General features: G+C 36.8%; 2 protein-coding genes across 2 annotated transcripts in view; one reads left to right on the top strand and one right to left on the bottom strand.

Annotated features, from left to right (window-relative positions):
- RAB5A (RAB5A, member RAS oncogene family) overlaps positions 1–2,068 on the top strand; it is a 33,851-nt gene extending 31,783 nt beyond the window's left edge. Inside the window, exon 6 of the mRNA XM_004476554.5 lies at positions 634–2,068. Coding sequence (XP_004476611.1) covers positions 634–749 — 116 coding nt within the window. The 3' untranslated portion in view covers positions 750–2,068. The remainder of the gene's footprint in view (positions 1–633) is intronic.
- A 47-nt stretch (positions 2,069–2,115) lies between these two features.
- Positions 2,116–25,531, bottom strand: PP2D1 (protein phosphatase 2C like domain containing 1). Its single transcript, XM_004476558.5, has 2 exons — positions 24,697–25,531; positions 2,116–3,108 (listed from the first exon to the last, which is right to left on the bottom strand). Exons 1-2 carry the CDS (start codon positions 25,451–25,453, stop codon positions 2,288–2,290), a joined length of 1,578 nt encoding a protein of 525 aa, XP_004476615.3. The 5' UTR covers positions 25,454–25,531; the 3' UTR covers positions 2,116–2,287.

Below are 25,531 nucleotides of genomic sequence, written 5' to 3'. Positions count from 1 at the left end.
GGATTTAGTCTCCTTGTATTAGACATACTGATAAATAAGATTAGAGTTCTTAGTTGGCAGTTTTTTAAAGGAAAAAATGGTAGTCTTTGAAAGGTGAAGGCTGAAGAAACAAGTACAGAAATGGGATGTGTGCTCTGTCATAAATCTGGGTTGTAATTAAGTTGCCCAGTAGAGGACAAGTTCTGCTGTGGGGAAAGGGGTGGCGGTGGTGGTGGTGGTGGTATTTGTTTATATCCTGACTTGTTTCAAAAATTTTTACTTTATTAACTTAGATTTTTCTGTGACTAATAAAATTTCAATAACTGTCAAAGTATAGCTTTTCTGGTATTATGACTTAAGTGGCTCTAATATGAATAAGTGAGTATAATTATAGCTCTAATCAAATTCAGTTTTGTATTTCTATAATTGATCCCAATCTGCCCCAACTCCAATACATCCAAAAATTAAACTCCCTAAGGACAGTGGCCAGTGTTTTGGCATTTAATAGAAACTCCGTTACTCCATAAACAACTTTAAATGAATGAACATATTGGTTATGTGATACTTTGGGCCTACTTAATTGGAAAGATTAAAAATAAGCCAATAAAAGTAATTTTAACATAATTATGGTTATTTTTTTATATTTTCTCTCAGCTAAAAAGTTGCCAAAGAATGAACCACAGAATCCAGGAGCCAATTCTGCCAGAGGAAGAGGAGTAGACCTTACGGAACCTACACAGCCAACCAGGAGTCAGTGTTGTAGTAACTAAACCTCCAGCTTGAAATAGCTGGAATACGCTTCTGCTTCCTAAATATTAATTACAGTGGAATTGGGCATTTAACAAGCCCAGTGTGACTTCCAAAAAGAAGAGACTTACAATAGAGTCAAGTTTCTAATACAGAATTATTTTAAGTGTTTTGAACTTAATTTTTAATAACATGCATGTTATCCCTCTGACTAATGTTTCAGCAGTAGAAGCGGAAAATGAGAGCTGTTGTGTGTACACTTGTTTGTTGGGAAGTTAGGGGGATTCTTGCTCATGACTAGGGAGAAACAAGTGGCTGTCTGGACCCACGGTTTATCAGCCAGTTCCTCCAAACTGGAAGAGTAGTGATCTATGAAAAAGATTTAGAACTTAATTTGGGTTTTTCAGAAACATTCTTTTTTTAGAAGGAGGTTCTTAAAGATATGTATGCTTAGCTACAGTATTCAGGAAAACAGTAATTTCTCCTAATATCTATATTTAAAGCATACATTCCACATTTTAATAAAAAGGCCACAAGAAGACAGTCCCACATCTTTAGGGGACAAAAATGAACATTAATAGCATACTGTATTAAATCATAGCCAGTCCTGTTATTTTTTAAGTGATGGTAAAGGTTAAATGTAACCCCATCTTGTTTTAGGAATATGAAAACTGATCAATGCATCTTAATGGATAGTGTTCCTTCAACATGTGAGCTCCTCAGCAAAAATGATTTCTCTTTAATCACTGCTGGTCATTTACGTAGGATGGTTTTGTTTGGGGACAGGGAAGGGGCTTGTTCCCTTTGGACACAATAGAGTCATTGCACTAACAATTATGTACATTCAAACTTGATTAATTTTAAATTTGATCTTCAAATGTACTGTAAATAGGGTACTGCATTGTAGTCTCCATATATGTTTAATACTTTTCTGTAATATTTAAGAGTTGCTTAAAAGTATGCAAAATGTACAGTTACTAAAACAGCTAATCTTCTCTCCCTTTTAAAGGCTTCAGTTGTTCCTAAATGGCTAGAACCATAATAAACTGTATCTGTAATTTGTAATATAAGTATTGGAAATATGTTAGTAACAATCTTGCAGCCTTGTTTTCCAGATTCATTTTATTTTGATCAGTTCAGTATATTGCACTAATTCTTTTAGTTATTTTCATTATATGAAATCTACCATGTGTCAGAGATGATTTAATCTATTTAAGTGTTGAACTCCTAGCAGAATTTGTACATTTACAGTAATTCAGAATTAGCAAGGAAAACAGTTCACCAGTGTTTATTAGTTTTCTATTGAGGTGCTCAGGTTTGAATAAAGTGGTATAAACAGCAAGTATTGGTTATTCTCTTTTTTTGGTATGAGACAGTGAACGTATAACTGGTATTATGTAACTTTAAATTTGCTTTTATATACTCTTTACTATGTTCTTTAAAATGATCTGCAAAGTACTAATATATCATCCTAGTAGCTAGGTCATTGAAGAATTGTCTTTATGGCATTATATTTTCATATTCTGGATAATTGGAAATTTTTCCCTCTGAACTTTATTTTTTATGTCAAAAATTGATATTCACTTCCTTTAAGAAGTATTACCATAACTGTAATGTTGTCTCTGGAGCCAGCCGCTAAAGCAGCATTTACAAGTTCTTGGCTAATATATTCAGCTGCACCTTCATAGAAATTCTTACTGCATGATTCTTTTTCTTTCTCACTTGGTTCTGTTGGCACACCATCTGCAAGGAATGGTCCATCAGTTTCTTTCCTTCTGCGAGGATCTTGATTACTGACTTCTGGTGAGAATTTTTCTACACTCTCAGAGTTAGAAATGGAATATTCGGAATGTTTTGAATCAGATAAATTTTCTTTTGAATTTATACTTGGTAGACATTCTTGAGATGGTTTATACTGAAACAGTATGTGGATATTAGTTTCTGACTTAGTATTATTTGTTTCTTCACTGAGTGAGATAATTGGAGGCCCTGTGGAGGGTGAAGGTTTGTTCTGTATGATAGAATAGTATGTTTCTTTATATAAGTGGAACGTTGCCATTGCCAGAGAAATGACTTCCTTTTTATCCAGAACTTCCCATAGTCCATTAGTAGCTAAGATTAGGAATTGGCATAAGTCATCTATAGGGACAGAGATAGTTTGAGGTGCTGGAATAACGAGTTTTTTCATTTTGAGATTTCCATGAAATCCAAGTCCTCGTGTGATTTTCATTTGCCCTTCTAGAGAGATCCTACCTGGTTCATTTGAACTAATCATTGCACCATCCTTAAGTACCCTTCTTCTTTCCATTAAGTTGTGTGTAGTATGTTCTTTGGTTAGGCAAAAATCCATCCCATTTCTGCATAAGACTGCCTGTACATTTCCTGAAAGATTATTAAAAGAAGAAAATTTGATCCTACAGATTTTAATAACCAGTTGTATCAAAATGTGCTATAGACTTTACTAATTCTCTATTTCAGGATATAAACAGAAAGCATACCATTTAAAAATACTTTTAAAATATGTGTAATATTGATAATACTACTGGATAATTCTTATTTCAAACTTGGAGGCTGATTTATCCTTCATTTTTAAGCACCATATTGTTTAGAATACTGCATTTAGAATTAAAATAAATAATAAACTGCAAATAATGAAAAATAATTTTTAAATCAGTTTATGAAGCAGCATCAAAACATTTTAGTCAAGATGTTGAATTATTTATGATACCTATTCTATCTAGAAGATGTTTTTAAATGTTTAATTGCTTCTGCAATTCAAAATGTGAACTTTGATTTTTAAAATAAAGCTTGATCAACAAGGGCTGGGGGAAATAAATCTTTTGAAAAAATGAAGGTTGACAATTTTGTAACTGGCAAAAGTTAAAATGTGAACAAATTAGATCATGGGTGATGAAGAAATTAGAATGTTAATGTCAACCTAAGTAAAATAAGTCCATAAGCCCTCTGAAATTATGATTATTATTGTATAAAATGGATAATAGCAAGCCAACATTAAATTAAACCCCATGGTTGAAAATTGAAATTTTAAAAGTCAGTTGTAGTTTGTTCATGGTTCAGATGACCTTGTGATTGATAACACTTTATTGAAATTTTATTACAATCTAAACATAATTCTGTGAACAGATTAAGGGAGAAGAGTTGTATTACTAAAACCTCAATTTTTGAAAAACAGATTTACAGAATGTCTTTAGTCTGTTAGGAAAAATTTATTTTTTCCAAGTTTTTAGGTACTTAATTATATATCCAATTATTTGCAATATTTTTCTTGATAAAATCATTTGTCATTTATAAAACAGTATATTAACTCTGATAGGGTTGATGATGTTTGAATATTATATCTCTATTGGAGAATTAAAATTCTTAGAATAGTATGAAAACTTTAGATAAAATATTTTGGTTGCAAACATGGTGCTGTATCTGGAATCAGAACTGTTTGTTGCTGCAGAATCCATTTCTAATTTCCCAGCATTTAAAAATGCAAAGGAATGTAGGCTTAGAAAAGTGATGCCCACAAAACTAGAATGGCACAGAAAGAAAGCCTAACTTGAAGCATTGGTGTCATAGACTGAGCCTATTAGCTTATTTTCATATGGGAATTATTAAGACCTGAACCACTACTGGATAGTGATCAGCAGATAAGGAATTAAAACAGGTTTTGGAAACCTGAGAACTATATAAATGATAGTCCTAAAAACTACATGACCTCTTGCGAATACTTTGTGTTAACTTGTCAGTCTACTTAAACTCACTCTGCAGAAAGTAAATCAGTAAACTGTTCATGACTTTTGATTGGTAGTAAATTATGACTCAGCAAAGCTGCATGGAGTGGTATTGAGTATACCAACTGGAAAAATTAGGAGAACAAAGATTCAATACCTCTTTTAAATTAGAAAATTTCCTCTTGTGCACATATGCATATGAATAGTACAACCATAGCTCTGAAAACACAGGGGACATTATGACTCAGAGGACAGTCACATCCATTGACTTCCTAAATGTTTATTTGCACGTGGCAAGCCCAAGTCCATTCACAAAAAGAAAAAGCATTGTTTACCTCTGTGTGATTTGAAAAGAATTTAATAAACTTACAGTGGACACATGGTAAATTTGAATTTTTATTTAGTTGCCCCTGCAAAGAGCTTGGTAAGTGTAGCCTTATGCACTATTTGCCATTTTTGTTTGTTTGTTTGCTTTTAATTGCTAAACTAGATAATAGGAAAGGCTATTTTCTTTTACTGCTAGTGAATATCCCTTGGGTTCAGTGCAATAAAATTTTCTAACAGAAGGGACATTAAATCGTGCTAGCAGTTCTCGCTCTGCCATTGACTTGCTGTTGAAGTAATTTCATTGACAGTTTATTTGTCCTGTTTAAAAGAGATATGTCACCTTATGAATGACTCATATCCTTGTCTGTTTGAATTGTTCATATGGAAAGAGAAAATGAAGGAGAAATAGCTAGGATTTCTCAGTTATTTGTGCATGTAGCTTAGGAAATAAAGGATCAGTAAAATTCAGGCCCTGGAAAAAAGAACTCATGGGAGCAGACATGACAGAATTTGGATATGCAGAGTCAATAGTTTTATTTCCTATACTTGGAGTTGCATATGTTGTCAGCTGCAAATGGGATTGTTGAGGCAAGCGACTACAGTGAACTGAAAGGTAGCGTAGGATGATGAACATTGAGAGAGGAGCAAGTCTTTGACAATTTAAGAGGGACAACAGATTTGACTTTAAAGAAAAGGTTTCTGAATGTCTGTTAAGAGGAAATGTGAACAGCTAACCAAGCGATGAACTCTTTGATGAAAACTCTTCCACAGAAATTTGAGTGAGTCTGAGTATAAATGAGAATTCAATCCCTAGAAGTAAACGTATGAGTTTCAGATAAATGGGAGATTACTCTCTTCAGAAAATGTCATTAGAACAAAAATTGAACAGACTACCTGGGAGAGCAACATGTTTAGGGACAGTAATCACGTATGGGGATTATAAAGAACTGCTTTGAAATGACGTTCAAGCCTTTTTAAATGGCATTGGGCAAAAGTTTGTTTGTTATGCAGAGGGCAATGATATAACTGCATCCTGCAATTAATTGGGTTATCTCCAACTTTTGTGAAGGAAGAATATCCCTGTAAACTTGAGGGAGACCTCTAGAATCCCAAGTAAGGCATGCTAGAGTTGAATGGAGAAAATAAAGATTTTCCTCAGAGAAAGCCAGGAAGGTTACTTACTGTTTAAGAGAGCAGCAAAATTTTAAATGAAGCTTAAAAGAAATTAAGAGAGGGCAAAATTTTATGTGATGGTTTAAAAAAAAGAAGCATTGTACCTAGGATGTGTAAGAATGCCTTGGGGTAAAAGCCTGCTTAGTCTAGAAGAAACAGTTTATATAAGTGGAAAATTTGAGAGCCTAAGAGACTTAACTTTAATCCCAACTTTGTGTCTGTGTGACCTTTGTTAAATCATTTTATTTCCCTGAGTAATAGCTCATCTGCAGCGTTACTCCTATTTATCATGGTTACTTTGAAGACTCTAGGTAATTTAATATTACTGATATCAATAATATTCTTTTCCTTTGTGTATCATGAAGGTAAAAGCAGGGCAAGAGGATCTATCCAAAAGAAACACTGGGTGAACAAATGCTTAATTTCAGATCCATTATAAAAAGTGTATAGAAATCCTTATGAAACATAATTGCATGCATAACGGAGTAGGGAATGGTAACTTAGAACTTGGGAAAAGAGGAAATAGCTATTTTGGAAAAGAAGAGGAGCAATTCAAAATGAGCTTAAACCACGGAAATTCTAAAATGGAAGCTTAATAAATGAGGTCAGAAAAATAACATCCAGATTTTCTTCAGGACTATTTTCAGCAAAATAGGCTGAATTTTATTTTATTGTATGCACCAGGTTTAGGACATTTTTTTTTTTTCAATTTTTTTTTGAGCACTCTATAATACACTGCATGCTACATAATGCATCACAGTATAAGCTTTCAGCAGGGGTAGGTGATCGTAACAGTCATTTTTTCCTCATTCAAGAAAATGCTTCTTGGAGTCCATCAGTATTCTCCAACCCTTTAACACATAGTGATGATTCAGCCTGTCTCTTTCCATCAAACTCCAGTGGTAAGAACCCTTCTTGCCTTTCCTCCAATAGTGAAATTGTGATGTTCCCAGTAGCCACTCCAGGGATGAGCAAACACATCCCCATGGTGGTGAGTCCTGGAGAATCTCAAACCCCAACGTGGCAGGGTTACCAAAGCCAGAATCCTCCTGGGCCACTGGGTGACCTGGCTCCAGCTCCCTTCCCCAGTTGAGTTCCACGGCCATCGGAGAGCAAGGCAGCATCCTGTACGACTGCTTTTATTAGATGTTGGGAAAGATCCTATTTGTTTTGTAATATGGTGTGATCATGAAATTCATCTTAACTGAAGCCTAACAATTCTTTGCACATGGGTCTCAGATATTTGTGATGTTGACTGTATCCTCACAATCAGGTTGGTTTGTGAGTCTGCCACCACCAGAAAAGGAGTAGGGATGGAGAGGATATATAAAAGGTTACTTAAGAATAGAGTTTCTGTTCCTGTGTAAAATAAAGGAGAAAAAGATATTGTATAAGCAGCTGTAGGCCTGCAGCGCCTCAGTGAAGCTGAACTAGAAGAAGCCGTGTTGGACATCATGTCTCCCAAGAACTACAGAGCCAGCTGGCTCAGGTTCCCCTCTCTGAAAAGAAGGTTGGGATGTGCAACAATCAAGCTGGTGGAATAAAAGCTTTGGGGCTCAGTCGACCTGCAGACGCTTTGAACAGCCAGCAAGAAATGGCAGAAACGTCAAAAAACAGGACTGCTGTAACAAGGTGAACACTGAATCAAAAAAAGGCAACTTAAGAGGGGTAATATAGAGTTCCAATTAAGGTGGTGTCATAAACATAGTGTAGTAGTCAGAGGGGTGCTGATGCAAAATACCAAAAATTGGTTGGTTTTTGTAAAGGATATTTACTTGGGGTAGGAGCTTACAGATAACAGGCCGTAAAGCCTAAGTTACTTCCCTCAGCAAAGTCTATTTCCATGTGTTGGAGCAAGTTAGCTGCCTAGAGCTGTAAGGGTTTAGGCTTCCTGGGTTCCTCCCTTCCAGGGTCTTGCTTCTCTCTGGGTTCAAGGTTTCTCTCTTCCCAGGGCTTGCTTCTTCCTGGGCTCAGTGTTCTTTTGCTGGGGCTGGCTTCTCTTTCCTCTGTGCGCCTACTTCCCAGGGCTCCAGCTTAAGGCTTCAGCATCAAACACCAACATCAAAACTCGAACATCAAAACTCGAACATCAAAAACTCGAACATCAAAAACTCAACTCTTCCCTTTGCCATGCCTTTTATCTGTGAGTCCCCACCCACCAAGGGGTGGGGATTCAATGCCCTGAAGACATGGCCCAAAGCCCTAATCATAACTTAATCATGCCCAGGTACTGACCAGATTACAAACATAATCCAATATCTATGTTTGGAATTCATAACCATATCAAACTATACCCCACCCCCTGAATTCCAAAAAGACTTTACAATATTTGAACAAACTTTGATAATATAATGCAAGTACTAAATCATATCACAATCAATTTAAAGAAATACAGTTTGTTTTGGGGCAAAATCCTGTCTGCTATAGACCTCTGAAACTTAACAAAATCATTTAACTGTTTCCAATACACAAATGGACAAAGGATAAACATTTTCATTACAATAAGGAAAAATTGGGAGGGAAACATGAGTCATGGATCCTCTACAGTTCAGTAAACCTGCAGGGCATCCTCCATTCTATTTCAATCTGAGGGTCGTCCTTCAGATGATGGTTTCTTCTTGATGCCTTGTGGGAACCCACCCTTTCCACATGCTTGCCCAACAGCCATTTTCTTGGTTCCACCCTCATCAAGCATCTGGGTGTCCACCAAGCTCCAGACCTCACCCTCCAAGAGTGTTGGGGTGATTGCCACACCTTACCCAATCTTTAGGTTACAGTCTTAACCCCCCTAGTACAGTGACATGAAGACAACATTCCCCCTAACCTTTGGCAAATAGGCCCAACCCACTCAGAGCAACGAGTTGACCACCTGGCCTTCCCTAAACTTTGGCATGCAGGCTCAACCCTCTCAGAACAAAAAGTTGATCACCTGGCCTTCCCTAACCTTTGGCACACAGGTTCAACCCTCTCAGAGCAACGAGTTGACCACCTGGCCTTCCCTAACCTTTGGGAGACAGGTCCATCCCTCTCAGACCTGTGGGGTGCTGACCTTAACTGCTCTCATCCTTGGGTAATGTGCTTCACCCTCTCTGTACCCTAGGGCAGCAAAACTCTCCCAGAACATGGGACAGGAGCATCCACCCTCTTCAACTGCTGGGGCAAACTCACCCTCTCTGTACACATTGGTGGGGTTCCTTTCTTGGCTCAAGGTGATGTCCTAATTCCAGATACCAACTTCCATGGTTTTCCTCTTAAACTTTCTCCTTCAATCTCTCCTTTCCATGTCCTTTTTATTCCAGGCGGATAGTGGTTTTGTTCATTCAGCCTTCTCAAAAACCTGGGTTTTGCATGCAGGAAGCAGGGGTCCTAGCCATCAGACAGTAAGACTTTCCACAAGTCTTTCCAACATAACTGCATCTTCAATCTTACCAGTTCCAAGTTAAGTCCTCCAATGGGGCACTTTCATCTGGGATCTTGATTTCCAGAAGCTTGGAATTTCCAGAATCAGTTTCTGTTTTCTTAGTGCCCAACAGTTCACTCCTCAGCATATCTCTCTTATCAAGCATTTTGCTATAAGCTGCAAGCAGAAATCAAGCCACATTCTCTGGGTTTCCTTTGGAAATTTTTTCAGCTAAATGCCCAGGCTTGCCATTTTCAATTTCTTCCTTCCATAAAACACCAGGAATTAATCTTGCTAAGTTCTCTGCAACTTCAAAACACGGATTGCTTTTCCTCCAGATTCCAATACTAGTTTCATCATTTAATTCTAAGGCATCATAAAAAGTTTCTTTAGCATCCATATTGTTATCAACAGTCTTCAAAGCAATCTAGGTCTTTTCAAACATTTCACATTTTCTACAAAAAGTACTCCTTACCCATTTATAAAACTATTCCAGCATTTGGGTAATTACCAAAGCACTTCCCCACTCCTCAGTACCAAATTTTGTATTTGTCAGTCAGAGGGGTGCTGATGCAAAATACCAGAAACTAGTTGGTTTTTATAAAGGGTATTTACTTGGGGTAGGAGCTTACAGATAACCAGGCCATAAAGCCTAAGTTACTTCCTTCACCAAAGTCTATTTCCACATGTTGGAGCAAGATGGCTGCTGACAGCTGTGAGAGTTCAGGCTTCCTGGGTTCCTCCCTTGCAGGGTCTTGCTTCTCTCTGGGTTCAAGGTTACTTTCTTCTCAGGGCTTGCTTCTTCCTGGGCTCAGTGTCCTCTCTTGCTGGGGCTGACTTCTCTTTCCTCAGTGAGCTTATTTCCCGGGCCTCCAGGCTAAGGCTTCAGTCATCAGACTTTGACATCAAAACTCCAACATCAAAAACCCTCAACTCTGGGGAAGCAGATGTGGCTCAACTGATAGAGCATCCACCTACCATATGGAGGGTCCAGGGTTCAGTACCCAGGGCCTCCTGACCCATGTGGTGAGCTGGCCCACATGCAGTGCTGCCTTGCGCAAGGAGTGCCATGCTACACGGGTGACCCCGTGTAGGGGTGCCCTATGCACAAGGAGTGTGCCCTACAAGAAGAGCCACTCTGTGTGAAAAAAGTGCAGCCCACCCAGGAGTGGTGCTGCACACACAGAGAGCTCATGCAGCAAGATGACACAACAAAAGAGATGCAGTTTCCTGGTGCCGCCTGACAATGCAAGGGAATGCAGAAGAACACAGTGAATGGACACAGAGCAGACAACAGGGGGGAAGGGGAGAGAAATAAATAAAATAAATCTTTTTTTAGAAAGGAAAAATCCTCAATTCTGTCCTTTGCCACACCCTAATGACGTGGCCCAATCAAAGCCCTAATCATAAGTTCATCATTCCTATATCTATTTTGGGAATTCATAATCCAATATCTATTTTGGGAATTCATAACCATGTTAAACTGCTACACATGGCAATGTAGAAATCCTCTGGAAAAGTCTCTCTTCAGAATCAACTAATAAAAGGACAGAGCCCACTTGACTGGAACTCTGGAGGAGGACATAGAATGGAGGAGGACTCCACAAACACTGAACTGAAGAAAAAGAAAACCTCTACGATCACATAAATTTCTGTCCCACACCCACCAGTCTAGACCTCTCACCCTCAATTCTTCCCTTGCTGCTTGGGAGTTGCATAGATACAGCATTGCTTGGATCCCTCCTGGTGCAGATGCAGACTATGGAGCCACTCACAGCAGAGTTAGAACCCCATGTGTATCCAGGCACAGAGACCCAAGTTTGCAGAGACCCAGGGCAGAACATAGCAGCTGAGAAGTGCTGCATACAAAAGAGCCCCCAAGGGGGGAAAAAAGAGAGAGGGACTCTGTTGACAAGAGCAGTACAGACATGATACAACTTCTATTTGCTGGACAATCTAAATACAAAACATATTTCTGGATTAACCCACCTTTCTGGACTGACCCCATCTAGTTTCTCAGGGCAGGATACCCTAATGGGGAAGAAACCAGAAGAAGAAAAGCTGCACAGAAAAAGAAAAAAAAAGGGGGGGGGGGGGGGGGAGAAGGATACTGAACTGCCGTAAGATGGGATGGGTCCCAGAACTTAAAAGTGTAAGGAAAAAGGGGCACTGAATGAGGAAGAAAACTTAAACAAACTACAGGAGCTGAGGAAAAATTCTACACAAAAGCCTATAGACCATATCAAGATTCCCAGAAAAGGAGCAGAAGAAAGGTAGCCATATCCTGGAGGTGAAACAATATCACAAAAAGTGCAATCTTATAAATTATACCACATTTCCAGGGCAAAATCAGATGAAGAAGAGCAAGGAAAATCTGAACATCTAAACACAAGCTACTGTAAGGGTCCAGAATAAGTTGGACAAGGCATCAAAGTAGAGCCTTAGCACAAAACAATCAACAGTAAAACCCCAAAAGAGGGAGAGACTGACTTTCAGAGTTAAGACATCAAAAGAAACCAGATGCCCAGACATCAGCAAAAAAAAAATTATAAGCCTTACTAAGAAACAGGAAGATTTGGCTCAGTCCCAGTGGGAAAAAATTGTAACTTCAGAGGAGACACAAAATTTGGACCAACTAATGAAAAAAGTTCAAACAAATCACTTAAATCAATACAAGGAGATGACGGAAAATATGGATATAGAGCTAAAGGATATTAAGAAGACGATGTGTAAGCATAAAGAAAAATTTTAAAGTATGAAAAGAAACATTATGGGGATTGAAAATACACTAGAGACATAGAACAGCAGATTTGATCAGGCAGAAGAAAGAATCAGTGAATTAGAAGATAGGACGATCAAACTTAGAGAGCCAGAGGAACAAATAGAGAAAATAATAGGGGAAAAAAGTTGAGTCATGTCTCAGGGATTTGAGTGACAGCATGAAGCACCCAAATATATGCATCCTAGGTGTCTGAGAAGAAGAGAAGAGAAAAGCAGGAGAAATAATATTTGAGGAAATAGTAACTGAAAATTTCCCAACTCTTATGGAAAACATAAATATACACATGTAAGAAGCACAACATACTCCAAACAGAATAAACTCAAATAGACCTACAGTGAGACATATAGTAATTAGAAAGTCCAATGCTAAGCATAGAGAATACTGAAAGCAACAAGAAAAAAGTGATTTCTCCCATAAAAGTGATCCTAAATAAGAATAGGTAACAATTTCACATTAAAAATCATGGAGGTGAGAAAGCAGTAGTATGATACATGTAAGGTACTAAAAAAGAAAAACTACAAGCCAAAAATTCTTTGTATGGAAAAACTGTCCTTTAAAAATGAGGGAGAATTTAAAACAGCTACAGAAGCACAGAAACAGAGTTTTTCAAGCAAAGACCTGCCCCACAAGAATTACTAAAGTTTGAAAGGAAAAGACAGGAGACAGTGACTTGGAGTATTGGGAAGAAATGAAGATCTATAGCAAAGGTCACTAAAAGGGTAAATGCAAAACCTAATAGTAATGTATACGATATACAACTCTAATCTTCAATTCCTGTAAGAGTCAGAATAAGATGGAACAAAAAAAAAATATTTCCTGATAATGGACATACAAAATATAAAGTGGTATGTGGGACAAAAACAACATAGAGGAAGCAGAGGGATATGGGAGCAGAGAACTTGTGTGTTATTGAAGCTAAGCTAGTATATTTCAAATTAATAGATTAGAGATATACGGTGTGTAGTGCAAACCCCAGTATAGCCACAAAGAATATTTAAGAAATATACATAAATGGAAATAAGAAAGGGATCAGTCAGATACAACAAAAAATATCAACTATAAAGAAAAGGAGGTTGCAATAAAGGAGAGACAAAGAAAAAGACATGATATATAAAAAGAAATGAAAAAATGACAAATACTACTTTTGCAGTAATAACACTGAATGTTAATGGAATAAAGTCCTCTAAGACTCAGAGACACAAATAGGTTGAAAGTGAAAGGATGGGAAAAATATTTCATCCAAATAGTAACCAGAAAAGAGCTGGGGTAGCTATACTAATGGAGGACAAAATAGATTTTATGTCACAAGAGACAGAGACATTATACATTAATAAAAGGACCAATTCACCAAGAAGAAATAACAATCATAAATATTTATGCATCTAATTACAGTACCCCAGAGTACATGAGGCAAACACTAGCAAAACTAAAGGGAAAAATAGATGCCTCTACAATAATTGTTGGAGACTTCAATAAACCACTCTCATCAATAGATAAAACATCTAGACAAAAGATCAAAAAGGAAACAGAACTTGAAAAATATGGTAAATGAAGTACCCCTAACAGACATATATAGAACACTGCACCTCAGCACAGCAGTATATTCTCATGAGCACAAAGATCATTCTCCAGGATAGACCACATACTGGGTCACAAAACAAGTCTTAATAAATTTTTCAAAACTGAAATTATACAAAGAATCTTTTCATAATGGAATGAAGCTGAATATCAGTAATAGGCAGAGAACTGGAAAATCCACAAATACATGGAAGTTAAACATTCTTAATCAGGGGATCAAAGAAGAAATTACAAGGAAAATCAGTAAGTATCTTGAGACAAATAAAAATGAGAACTCAACATATCAAAATGTATGGGATGCAGCAAAGGCAGTGCTGAAAGGAAAATGTATAGTACTATATGCTGACATTTAAAAAAAGAAAGAGCTGAGACAAAGACCTAACTGCACACCTGGAGGAACGAGAAATAGAACAAATCAACCAAAGGGAAGCAGAAGGGGAAAAAAAGATATTAGAGCAGAAATAAATGAAATTGAGAATTAAAAAGCAATAGGCAGTATTATCAAACCAAAAGTCGGTTCTTTGCATAGATCAATAAAATGGACAAACCCTTAACCAGACTGACAAAGAAAAAAGAAATGCAAATCAGAAATGAGAGGGGGGACATTAATACTGACCTCAGTAATAAAAAAAGATCTTAAGAGGATACTCTGAACAACTGTATGCCAACAAAATAGACAGCCTAGAGGAAATGGACAAGTTCCTAGAAACATGCAAACAACCTGCACTCACTCTGGAAAAAAGAGACAATCTCAACAGAACAAGTAAAGGGATTGAATCAGCAATCATAAACCTCAGAACAAAGAAAAACTCAGACTAGGCAGTTTCAAGGTGAATTCTACTGAACGTTCCAAAAAGAATATCAATTCTTCAAAAAAAAAATTGAACAGGAGGAAACACTACCTAACTCATTCTATGAGATCACCATCACCTTCTACCAAAGACAGATGAAAATGCTACAAGAAAATTACAGACCAATTTCTCTTATGAAATTAAGTAATTAACAAAATACGGGAAACGGACTTTGGCCCAGTGGTTAGGGCGTCCGTCTACCATATGGGAGGTCCGCGGTTCAAACCCCGGGCCTCCTTGACCCGTGTGGAGCTGGCCATGCGCAGCGCTGATGTGCGCAAGGAGTGCCATGCCACGCAAGGGTGTCCCCCGCGTGGGGGAGCCCCACGCGCAAGGAGTGCGCCCATGAGGAAAGCCGCCCAGCGTGAAAAGAAAGAGCAGCCTGCCCAGGAATGGCACCGCCCACACTTCCCCTGCTGCTGACGACAACAGAAGCGGACAAAGAAACAAGACGCAGCAAATAGACACCAAGAAGAGACAACCAGGGGAGGGGGGGAAATTAAATAAATAAATAAAATCTTTAAAAAAAAAAAAAAAAACAAAATACTTGCAAATTGAATTCAACAGCACATTGAAAGAATTATATACTATGATCAAGTGGTTTTATCATAGGTATGCAACGGTGGGTCAACATAAAAAATCAATTAGTGTAACACACCCATTAACAAAACAAAGAGGAAATAAGTACATGATCATCTCAATTGACACAAAAAGGCATTGACAAAATGCAGCATCCTTTCTTGATTAAAACACTTAGAAAATTAGAAATAGGAGTAAATGTCCTTAACGTGAGAAAGGGTATATATGAAAAACCCACAGAACACTCATTCATTGCTGTTGGCAATGTAAAATGTTGCAGCTGCCATGGAAGATAGTTTCGTGGTTCCTCAGAAACAAAGTATGGAATGAGCTGGCAATCCCAATACTAGGTATATACCCAGAAGAATACAAACAGGGACTCAGGTATTTGCACATGAATGCTCAAAATGGCATTATTTACAACTTCCAAAAGCTGGAAGCAACCCAAGTGTACATCAACTGATGAATGGATTAATAAAATGTGACAAGTACATATAATAGAATATTATTCAGCCATTAAAAGGAATGAACTGCAAGACATCTTGTTGAGTGAAATAAGCCAGGCACAAAAAGACAAATAGTATATGATCTCACTGATATGAAACAATTAGAATAAGCAAACTCACTGAGTCAGAAACTAGAATAAAGGTTACTACGGGATGGGCTGGGGGTAGGGAAAGGGAAGTTGGGGCTTGGAATGTACAGAGCTCCAATCCAGTGTTAAGGAAGCGTTTTGATGATAGGTGATGGTGACACAGGCACAGCATAGTGAGCATGCTTAATAGCAATGAAATATATACCCAAATGTGATTAAAGCGGGAAATAATAGATTGTATATATGGTATCAGAACAAATTTTTTTTTTAAATCCACAGTGAACCCTAAGCTAACTCTATTAACCTTGGGTTTATGGTTAATAGCACAATTAGAAAAATGTGCTATCCCCAGCCATAACAAATGTCCCATACTGGTGCAGGATGTTAATAATAGGGGAGTAAATGGGAATCCTGCATTCTATGCATGATTATTTTGTAAACCCACATTGTCTCTAATAAAGTAAAAAATTAAAAAAATATTAAAAAAACCCACAATTGACATAATAGCAATGGTGAAGACGGAAAGGTTTACATCCAAGATTTTGAACAAGACAAGAATGCCCACTCTCACCACTGTTAATCAATACTTTACTGGAAGCAATTTGGCAAGAAAAATAAATAAAAAGCATCCAAATTGGAAAGGAAGAAGAGCTTTCACTATTTGCAGATGACCTGATTCTATATACAAAAAGCCCTAAAAATGTGCAACAAAGCTGCTAGATCTAATAAACAATTTCAGCAAAGTGGCAGGGCACAAGATCAACTTGCAAAAATTGGTAGTGTTTCTATACCATAGTAATGTGCAATCTGAGGAGGAAGTCAAGAAAAACACTTGCATGTATGTTCTCACACTAATAAATAATTAAATAAGCAAAGCAGCAGTGACGACTAAAGTGAACCTGGATAGGCTCTAACAAGGGAGGCAAAAAGGATCAAAAGGACATTATTAGGGGAAGCAGATTTGGGCCAATGGATAGGGCATCCACCTACCACACGGGAGGTCCAAGGTTCAAATCCAGGGCCTCCTGACCCATGTGGTGAGCTGGCCCACGCGCAATGCTGATGTGCACAAGGAGTGCCGTGCCACACAGGGGAGCCCCACAGGCAAGGAGTGGGCCCTGTAAGGAGAGCTGCCCAGCGCCAAAAAAGCGCAGCCTGCCCAGGAATTGTTCTGCACACACGGAGAGCTGATGCAGCAGGATGACGCAACAAAAAGAGACACAGATTCTGGGTGCCACTGACAAGAATACAAGCGAACACAGAAGAACACACAGCAAATGGGCACAGAGAGCAGACAACCGGGGTGGGGTGAGCAGGGCAGGGGAGAGAAAAAAAAAAGACATTATTGGGACATGTGAAGAAAATGGAATATAGACTTCATATCAACATTAAACTTCTTGAACTTGATAACTGCTCTTAAGGTAGATACGTAAGTGAATATTCTTGTTGTTAGGAAATGTACCTGGAAGTATTAATGTGTTCAAGGAGCATGATGTGTACAACCCACATTCAAGTGTTCAGAGAATGAACCAATAATTAGCTATAGAGATGGAATGATTGATGGATAGATGGAACGATAGGGCAAATGTAGAAAAATGTTGAAATTGTGGGTTGGATATCTCGGGGGAAAGAGTATGTTAGAGTTCTCTGCATGGGGTTTGCATCGTTTTTGTAACTATCTTGTATGTTTGAAAGTATTTCAACTAAGAAGTTCACAATTTAAAAAACAACAAGAGGAGGTGGGGCCACTGTTTGCCAACCTCTGCTCTAGAAATAAGAACTTATTTACATTTTAAAAATTAACACAACAATACAGCTATCATTTTTTAAAGGGCAAAAAAAATCCTTAATATCACTAAATCAATGTCCAATATTTAACAACAAAAGAAAACACATTATGTATGTACAGGGGGGCAAAGATAAGAGTGACAGCAGGTTTCTCACCATAAACAACACAAGCAAGAAGATATCGGTGCAACATTTTTAAAGTGCTGAAAGGAAAACATTAAATAAGTTTTAAGAATCCATCACCAGAAGACACATAGTTTGTGAACAGTCAAATGAAAAATTTCAGGCAGAAGGCATGTGATACCAGACAAGTAGAGACCTAAACAAGGAGTAAGAACTGCCAGGAATGGTACCCACATGGGTAAATGCACAGTATTTTTTCTTACTAAAATATATTTAATTAAAAAAGTGGAAGCAACCAAGATGTCCTTCAATAATAGGTAAATTGATAAACAAAACATGGCACATCTATGCAATGGGATATTCTTCCGTAATAAAAAGAAATGAGCTATCAAGTCACAAAAAGACATGGAGGAAACAAATGCATATTGCTAAGTGAAAGGAGCCAGTCTGAATAACCTACATACTGTATGATTCTGACTATATGACATACTAGAAAGGGCAAAAGTAAAGAGACAGAAAAGGATCAGTGGTTGCCATGGGTTCAGAGTGGAATGGGGTGGGAAAGGAATAGGTGAAGCACATTTTTAGAGTGGTTCTTCATGATCCTATAATGGTGGATGCATGACATTACATATTTATCAAAACTTGTAGAAGTATACAACACAAAAAGTGAATCCTAGTGTTAACTATAGATGTTAATTACTAATAATATATCAATATTGGTTCATCACTTCTAACAAATTACCACATTAATGCAAGATGGGAATAGGGTAACTGTGTGTGTTGGAGGGGAAGGGTATATGGGAACTCTGTTTATTTTGTGCAATTTTTCTGTAAACCCAAAATTGTGCCAAAATGCTGATGACTAATTTGTGCAGAAATTTTAATTCGATTGATTGTAAATGTTTGGAAATGGATAGAGGTGATGGTAGCACATTATTGTGAGTGTAATTACCAGCATTGAGTTATGTATGTGATTGTGGTTGAAAGGGGAAGTTTAGGGTTGTGTATGTCACTAGAAGAAAGTTAGGGCTAAAATATGAGACTGTATAACACTAAATCCTGTTGTGGATGATGACTGTCATTAATAATGAAAATATAAGATTGTTCTTCCTGAACTGTAGCAAATGTACATCACTATTTACAAGGTGTTAATAATAGGGTGGTATATGCGGAAAATATACCAAATGCAAACTATGGACTATAGGCAACAATAATATTTTAATATTTTTTCATCAATTGTAACAAAAGTACCAGAATAATGCTAAGTGTCAATAATATAGAGGTATAAAGGGTACAGGATTTTTTTTTTTTTTTTTTGAGTAATGAAAATGTTCTAAAATTGATTGTGGTGATGAATGCCCAACTCTGTGATTATACTGAAAGCTCTTGATTGTACACTTTGGATGGATTGTATGGTTGTGAATATTTCTCAATAAAACTGCTTTTTTAGAAAAAATTCCTCCAAAATAAAGTTTATTATTAAAAAGCCTATTTAAATGATAATTGAGTGCTTTAAAAAAATCAATGCAGCAAAGATTTTCTAACATTTGTATAAGTGAAAATGTGATCAAAATAATGTAAAGTCTGGAAAGAGAGAAATGGAAGTATACTATTGTGAGGTTTTTATTTATTTGTAAAGTGATATAATATCAATCGAAGGTAGACTGTGATAAGTTAGAGACATATACTATAAATCCTAAAACAACTGTTAAAATAACAGAACAAAAAGTTATATCTAGTAAGCCAACAAAGGAAATTAAGTGAAATTGTAAATAATTAATTCAAAAGAAGGTAATAAAGAGAAAAAGGTAAACAATGAACAGATGGGACAAAGAGACAACATGTAGCAGGATGATAGATTTACACCAAAACACACCAATAGTCACATTAAATATAAATGAGATAAACACTCCAGCTAAAAGGACAGAGATCGTCAGATTGAGTTGAAAAAGGTAAGACCTAAGTCTATGCTTTTTATAATAAATGCATTTTAAACATGAAGACACAATTAGATTAAAAATTAAGGAATGAAAAAAGATATACCATTATAGCAATGACCAAGACTTGGAACTGGAGTAGCTATAGTAATATCACACACCCACAAAGTCCCCACTGCAAAGAATGGGAGACTTAATAGTTCAAGGCATTTAAGGAAATCTCCATCCAGTCATTAGTTGACCACTAAGCTTACCAACCAGAGCCTTTAGTGCCTGCATATGAAAAAGAATTAGTCCAAGAAAGTTACTAAACAAATTGCAACAACAACAACAAACCCTGGGAGCAGACATCTATATTATTTAAAATATTCCATTTTTAACAGCAAAGAAACATGTATGCAGGAAAAAATAAGTCACTAGAAACTGTCCCTGAGGAAAATGAGTCATTGAACTTACTGGACAGAGATTCAACTGTGAATCAAATATAGTGTGTAAAATATTATATGACTAAAAAAAAATTTATATGTAAAAAAAAAATTACAAATCAGATCTTATAAATAAAGCATGACTTTAACAATTTAAGGAAAGTGTTAGAACCATCACTTGCCAAATAGAGAATATCAATAAACAGAAATTTTAACAAAGAACCAAATAGAAGTTCTGAATTCTGGAGCAGAAAAGTAGAATCATTGAAGTGAAAAAGTCAGCATAAAGGGTTCAACAGCAGATTTGAACTGGTGGAAGAAAGAATCAGCAAATTTGAAGATAGGCCAATTGAGATTATGCAAATTGAAGAACAAAAAGAAGAATGAAGAAAAATAATTTCAGATGTCCATGGGACACCATCAAACACACCAGCAGACATATTAGAGGAATCCCTGGGGAGAGTAGAGAGAAATGGTGGTGGGGGGGGGGGAGGCAAAAAATATATTTGAAGATTTGAAGAAATAATTGCTTCCAAAAAAAAAAACTTCCCAAATTTGATGAAAAACGTTAATCTGCATATTCAAGGAACTCTCAAACTCCAAGTGGGAGAAACTCAAAGCAGTCAATGCTTAAACACACCAGAATCAAATTACCGAAAGCAAAAGACAATTTTGAGGGCAACAAGTGTAATGTGATTCATCTGGGACAAGGGATCCCCAGTTAAATTAACAGCTGTCTGCTCTTCAGTAAACCTGATGGCCAGAAGGCAGTGGGATGACATCCAAGTTCAGAACTGCTAGCAGACCTGCTATACAAGAAATACTAAAAGAAATCCTTCAGGATAAAATGATAGGATACTAGACAGTAACATGAATCCACACATACAAAAAATTCATCCAGCAAAGCTTAATATATAAGTAAATATAGAACAGTGTAAAATGTATTTTTATGACACTTCTCTTTTCCTGTCTGATTTGAAAAACTACATAAAGCAATAATTTATAAAACTGTGTGGACAGGCTTCCAATGTATTACAAAGATGTCATTTGTGTGAAAATAATAGTACAAAGGAGAGGGAAGGAAATGGAGCTATTTTGGAACAAAGGTTTTGTATGAAATTAAGTTGACATCAATCTAAATAATATCATTTTTAAGTTAAGATATTAATTTTAATCCCCAGGGCAGCCACTAAGAAAATAACTTAAAAATGTAGAGTAAAAGAAACAAGGGATTTAAAATGTTATAGCAGAAAACATGTAACACTAAAAAAGGCAGAAAAGGAGGAAAAAAGAAACAAAAAGACATAAGACATTTTAAAAAGAAATAGGAAAATGGCTGACATAAATCCCACCCTAAAAATAATTCCGTTAAATGTAAATGGACTAAATACTCAAATCAAAAGACAGAGATAGGCAGAATGGATTTTTAAAAATCTTTAGTGGTTAAATAATGGCCTCTGCCCCCCAATAGTAGGATCTAATTCCTGTAACGTATAAATGATACCTTATATAGAAAAGGTTGTGCATATAATTACACTAAGAGGGAAGCAGATTTGGCTCAACAGATAGAGCATCTGCCTACCACATGGGAGGTCCAGGATTCAAACCCAGGGCCTCCTGACCTGTGTGATAAGCCGGCCTACACGCAGTGCTGATGCATACAAGGAGTGCCGTGCCACACAGGGATGTCCCCGGTGTAGGGGAGCCCCACGCGTAAGGAGTGCGCCCCATAAGGAAAGCCAGCCAATGTGAAAAAAGTGCAGCCTGCCCAGGAGTGGTGTCACACACACAGAGAGCTGATGCAGCAAGATGATGCCACAAAAAGAGACACAGATACCCGGTGTCACTGATAAGAATGCAAGCAGACACAGAAGAACATAGAGAGAATGGACACAGAGCAGACAACTGGTGGGGGGTGGGTAGGGGAGAGAAATAAATAAATAAATAAATAAATAAGTAGGTAAATAAATAAGTAAATAGGTAAATAAATAAATAAGTAAATAGGTAAATAAATAAATAAATAAATCTTTTTTTAAAAAATTATGCTAAGAGCCCTGTGACAGTGAAATATTCTAGATTGTCCGTGTGGGGCCTAAAAGCAATAGCAAATATCCTTACATGAGAGAGGCAGAGGGATATTTGGCTACAAACACAGAAGAGGAAAGGCAACATAAGAATGGAGGTAGAAACTGAAGTGTTGCAGCCAAGGAATGCTTGTAGTCACCAGAAGCTTAATGAGGCAAGGACCAGATTATCCACTAGATTTTCCAGAGGGAGTATGGTCTTGACAGCACCTTGTTTTCAGTCCAGGGATAGTGATTTCAAAATTTTACCTTAAGAACTATCAGAAAATGAATATATTTAGTTGTTTTAGGCCATTGAAATTGTGATGATTTGCTACAGCAGTACCAGGAAACTAAGACAAACATGATCCAACTAGATGATGTCTATGAGAGTCACATGCTAGATTCCAAGACACAAATAAGTTGAAAGGATGGAAAAACATACCTTGAAAACACTGAATAAAACAGTGCCTAGAAGGTCTATATTAATAAGACTTTAATACAGAAATTATTACAAGAGTCCATGAATAACATTTTATAACAGAAAAATTGGCCAAGTCACCAGGAAGAGATAATAATCATAAATACATATGTACCTGACAACAGAATCTGAAAACACATAAAGCAAAAATGTCAGAATTGAAGATGGAACTAGACAATTCAACAATAACAGTTGGAGACTTCAATAGCTTACATTCAATAATGGATTGAACTACTAGGCAGAAGATCAATATAAAACTTAACACTATAAAACAACTAGACTTAACAGACATCTATAGAACAGTCCACACACAAAAAACAGCAAAATACATATTTTTCTTAAGTGCATGTAGAATGTTCTCAAGGGGAAACGTTATATTAGACTATAAAACAAACCTAAATAAGTTTAAAAGGATTGAAATTGTACAAAGTATGTTCTCTGATCAAAATAATACTGGTTTAACTCTAAATATCAGATGAAATCGATTTTAAGACAAAACAAGACTAGATTTATCTAATCTAGTCAGACCACTGGTTCCATCTTCCAGTTTGCAGGAAATAAACTGGATAAAGGAAAAATTAAATAACACTATGATGAAGTAATCAGGAAAATATAGAATGTAAAATATTCTATAATTTTCTAAGGCATGGTGATATTGCTATGTAGGAATATACCCTTATTCATAGGAAGGTCGTGTTGGAAAATTTAGTGGTAAAATGTTAAAATAATTAACTGTCTCCAAATTGATCAATAGATGAAATTAAATTACAGTAGGAATTCCAGCAGATTTTTTGGTGAAGACTGGCAAGCTGAAAATAAAGCTTACATAAAAGAGCAATGGGTAAAGAAAACAATCAAGAAATTCATGGATATGAACAGGTGGGGAGACTTGCCTTAAAGGATACCAAGGATTATTATTATAAAGTTATAGAAAATAAGAAAATGTGGTATTAACATTGGAGCCCAGAAATAGTCCCATACCAAAATATACATTTGACATATTACAGAAGTATTATTGCAGATCAGTTTGGAAAGGCTGGACCTGTCAATGAATTGTGCCAAGATAAATGGGACTCTATTAGGAAAGAAACGAAATTAGGTCCCAATTTCATACAATACTCAAAAATTATTTTCAGATGTCGTGATGGTTAATGTCATGTCAAACTAGCTATGGTGTCCAGTTGTTTGGTTAAGCAAGCAATGGCCTGATTTTTACTGTGCGAGTATTTCGTAGCTTGATTTGCATCTATAGTCGGTTGATTGTCTCTATGACTGATTGCATCTATAATCAACAAAGGCAATTGCCCTCAGCATTGAGGGAAGGGATCTTCTTAATCCAATCACCAGAACGGAGGATTTCAGATGTCCAAAAGAATTTGTGACTCTTCTTCAGCCAACAGCTTCTCCTAGGGAACTCAACCTCACCTTCATCAGAGTTTCCAATTTGCACCCATCCGATGGAATTCAGACTCACCAACTGCCTATAATAAATCTCTTAATATTTGCATATATAAATTCACATATAATTATATTCCCACATTTTATATAAATTACACCTATATAAATTAATATATCAATATTAGAGACCCTAATGTTCTGAACTCTGACTGGAGTTGAATTTGAAATTACCTTTTTCTATATGCACAAATTCAGCACTTATTCATGGCTTTATCATTGCATTCATGTTTCATTATAAGGAGGACTTTTTTTAAATTCCAGAGTTGTGATCACACTGATATTTTACTAATTTAAAACAAGAATCACTGATTTCCTTGAGATAAATGGTCCTCGTGTTGTGAAATATAGAATATGTTCTTCATAAATTTGTTTGAAAATATCTTTTTTGTTACCTAAGTCATTTAAAATGCTTTCTCTCAAGAGCACTTTCATCGCATAAATCATGACCTTGGGTTCTTTCTTTGGCAAGTTGTTGATTTTTTTCTTTCACGGATTTGCTTCTTTTAAAATGAGGAATGCCTCAGTGAAAACCGTTTAACATGATAGTATCTAGGCATTGATAAGTCACTAAATAATAGGCTACTAAATAATTTTGGAGGCCTAAGGGGCTCTGTTGCTAAGAACTAAAACTATTCAAGTGTTATCTGACACTATTTGATATACATACCTGTGTTGGCAACATGTAACACTCCAGAAATTATCCGTGGTGTGGTCCCCGAGGAGTTCTCCGGCAAACCATCCTGGTCATCAGCATGGGGACCTTGACCGTTGCCTTCCAATATGCAAGCAAGTGCAGAGCAGCCACTCCACCGAATCCTGGACACCTCCTTCCTTCCCAGACGTAAAAGCCTATCCATTCGCCAAAATGCTTTGGCAAAGGCTTTGTGGATGTGATCATAATCACAGGGCAAGCCTCTTGTCGCTCTGGCTTTGGAAGTGAAGATGTCTTCTATTGTTACGTATTCTTCCTTAAACACTGTTTGGAAAGAGTCAACCATTTTTCGCTCTTCAGCGGTCATCTCGTAGGAAGGATCAAAGCTGGAAAGCTGGTGTAGAAGTAAAACTGGGAGTTCCGTTGATGCCAAGACCGCTGCTGAGGCACCAAAATGCCCATCAAACAAACCAAAAAAACTCACGTTGGGTTTATTGCCAAAATTATTCACAACAGTGAATTTGTCATCCATGTCTGCTCTCCATGTAGCATTCCTGTCTTCACACACGGCCACTCCTTTAATTAACGCGAGGCTTATTTTTTGAGAATATATGGAGCTGTTGTCAATGCTATCGATAATCTTATAGTAGGCAGGTACCTGTTTCTTCCAAAGTAGCTCAAAAGCATGATTGATACTCTGTAGGGTTTTTTCATTGAATAGAGAAGCTGACAAGAGTTGAGAAATTAAAATCTGTCTCTGGACAATCATCATTGATTGCTGTGGTATCTTTCCACTCAAGCTAAAACCCAATGTGACCAGAGCTAAATGTTGCTTTTTATGGAAGAAAAA

Source organism: Dasypus novemcinctus, chromosome 31 (assembly GCF_030445035.2).
Source record: "Dasypus novemcinctus isolate mDasNov1 chromosome 31, mDasNov1.1.hap2, whole genome shotgun sequence".
NCBI classification, from domain to species: Eukaryota; Metazoa; Chordata; class Mammalia; order Cingulata; family Dasypodidae; genus Dasypus; species Dasypus novemcinctus.
Note: the sequence above shows the minus strand (reverse complement) of the source record. Positions and strands in the feature narration are given on the sequence as shown.

What these genes read in the sequence shown, in the direction of transcription:
- PP2D1 (XM_004476558.5), bottom strand. Translation starts at nt 25,453, where the DNA reads ATGATGATTGTCCAGAGACAGATTTTAATTTCTCAACTCTTGTCAGCT. An exon ending in GTTACATGTTGCCAACACAG is followed by an intron (nt 3,109 to 24,696) that starts GTATGTATATCA and finishes ATAATCTTTCAG; the next exon opens with GAAATGTACAGGCAGTCTTA.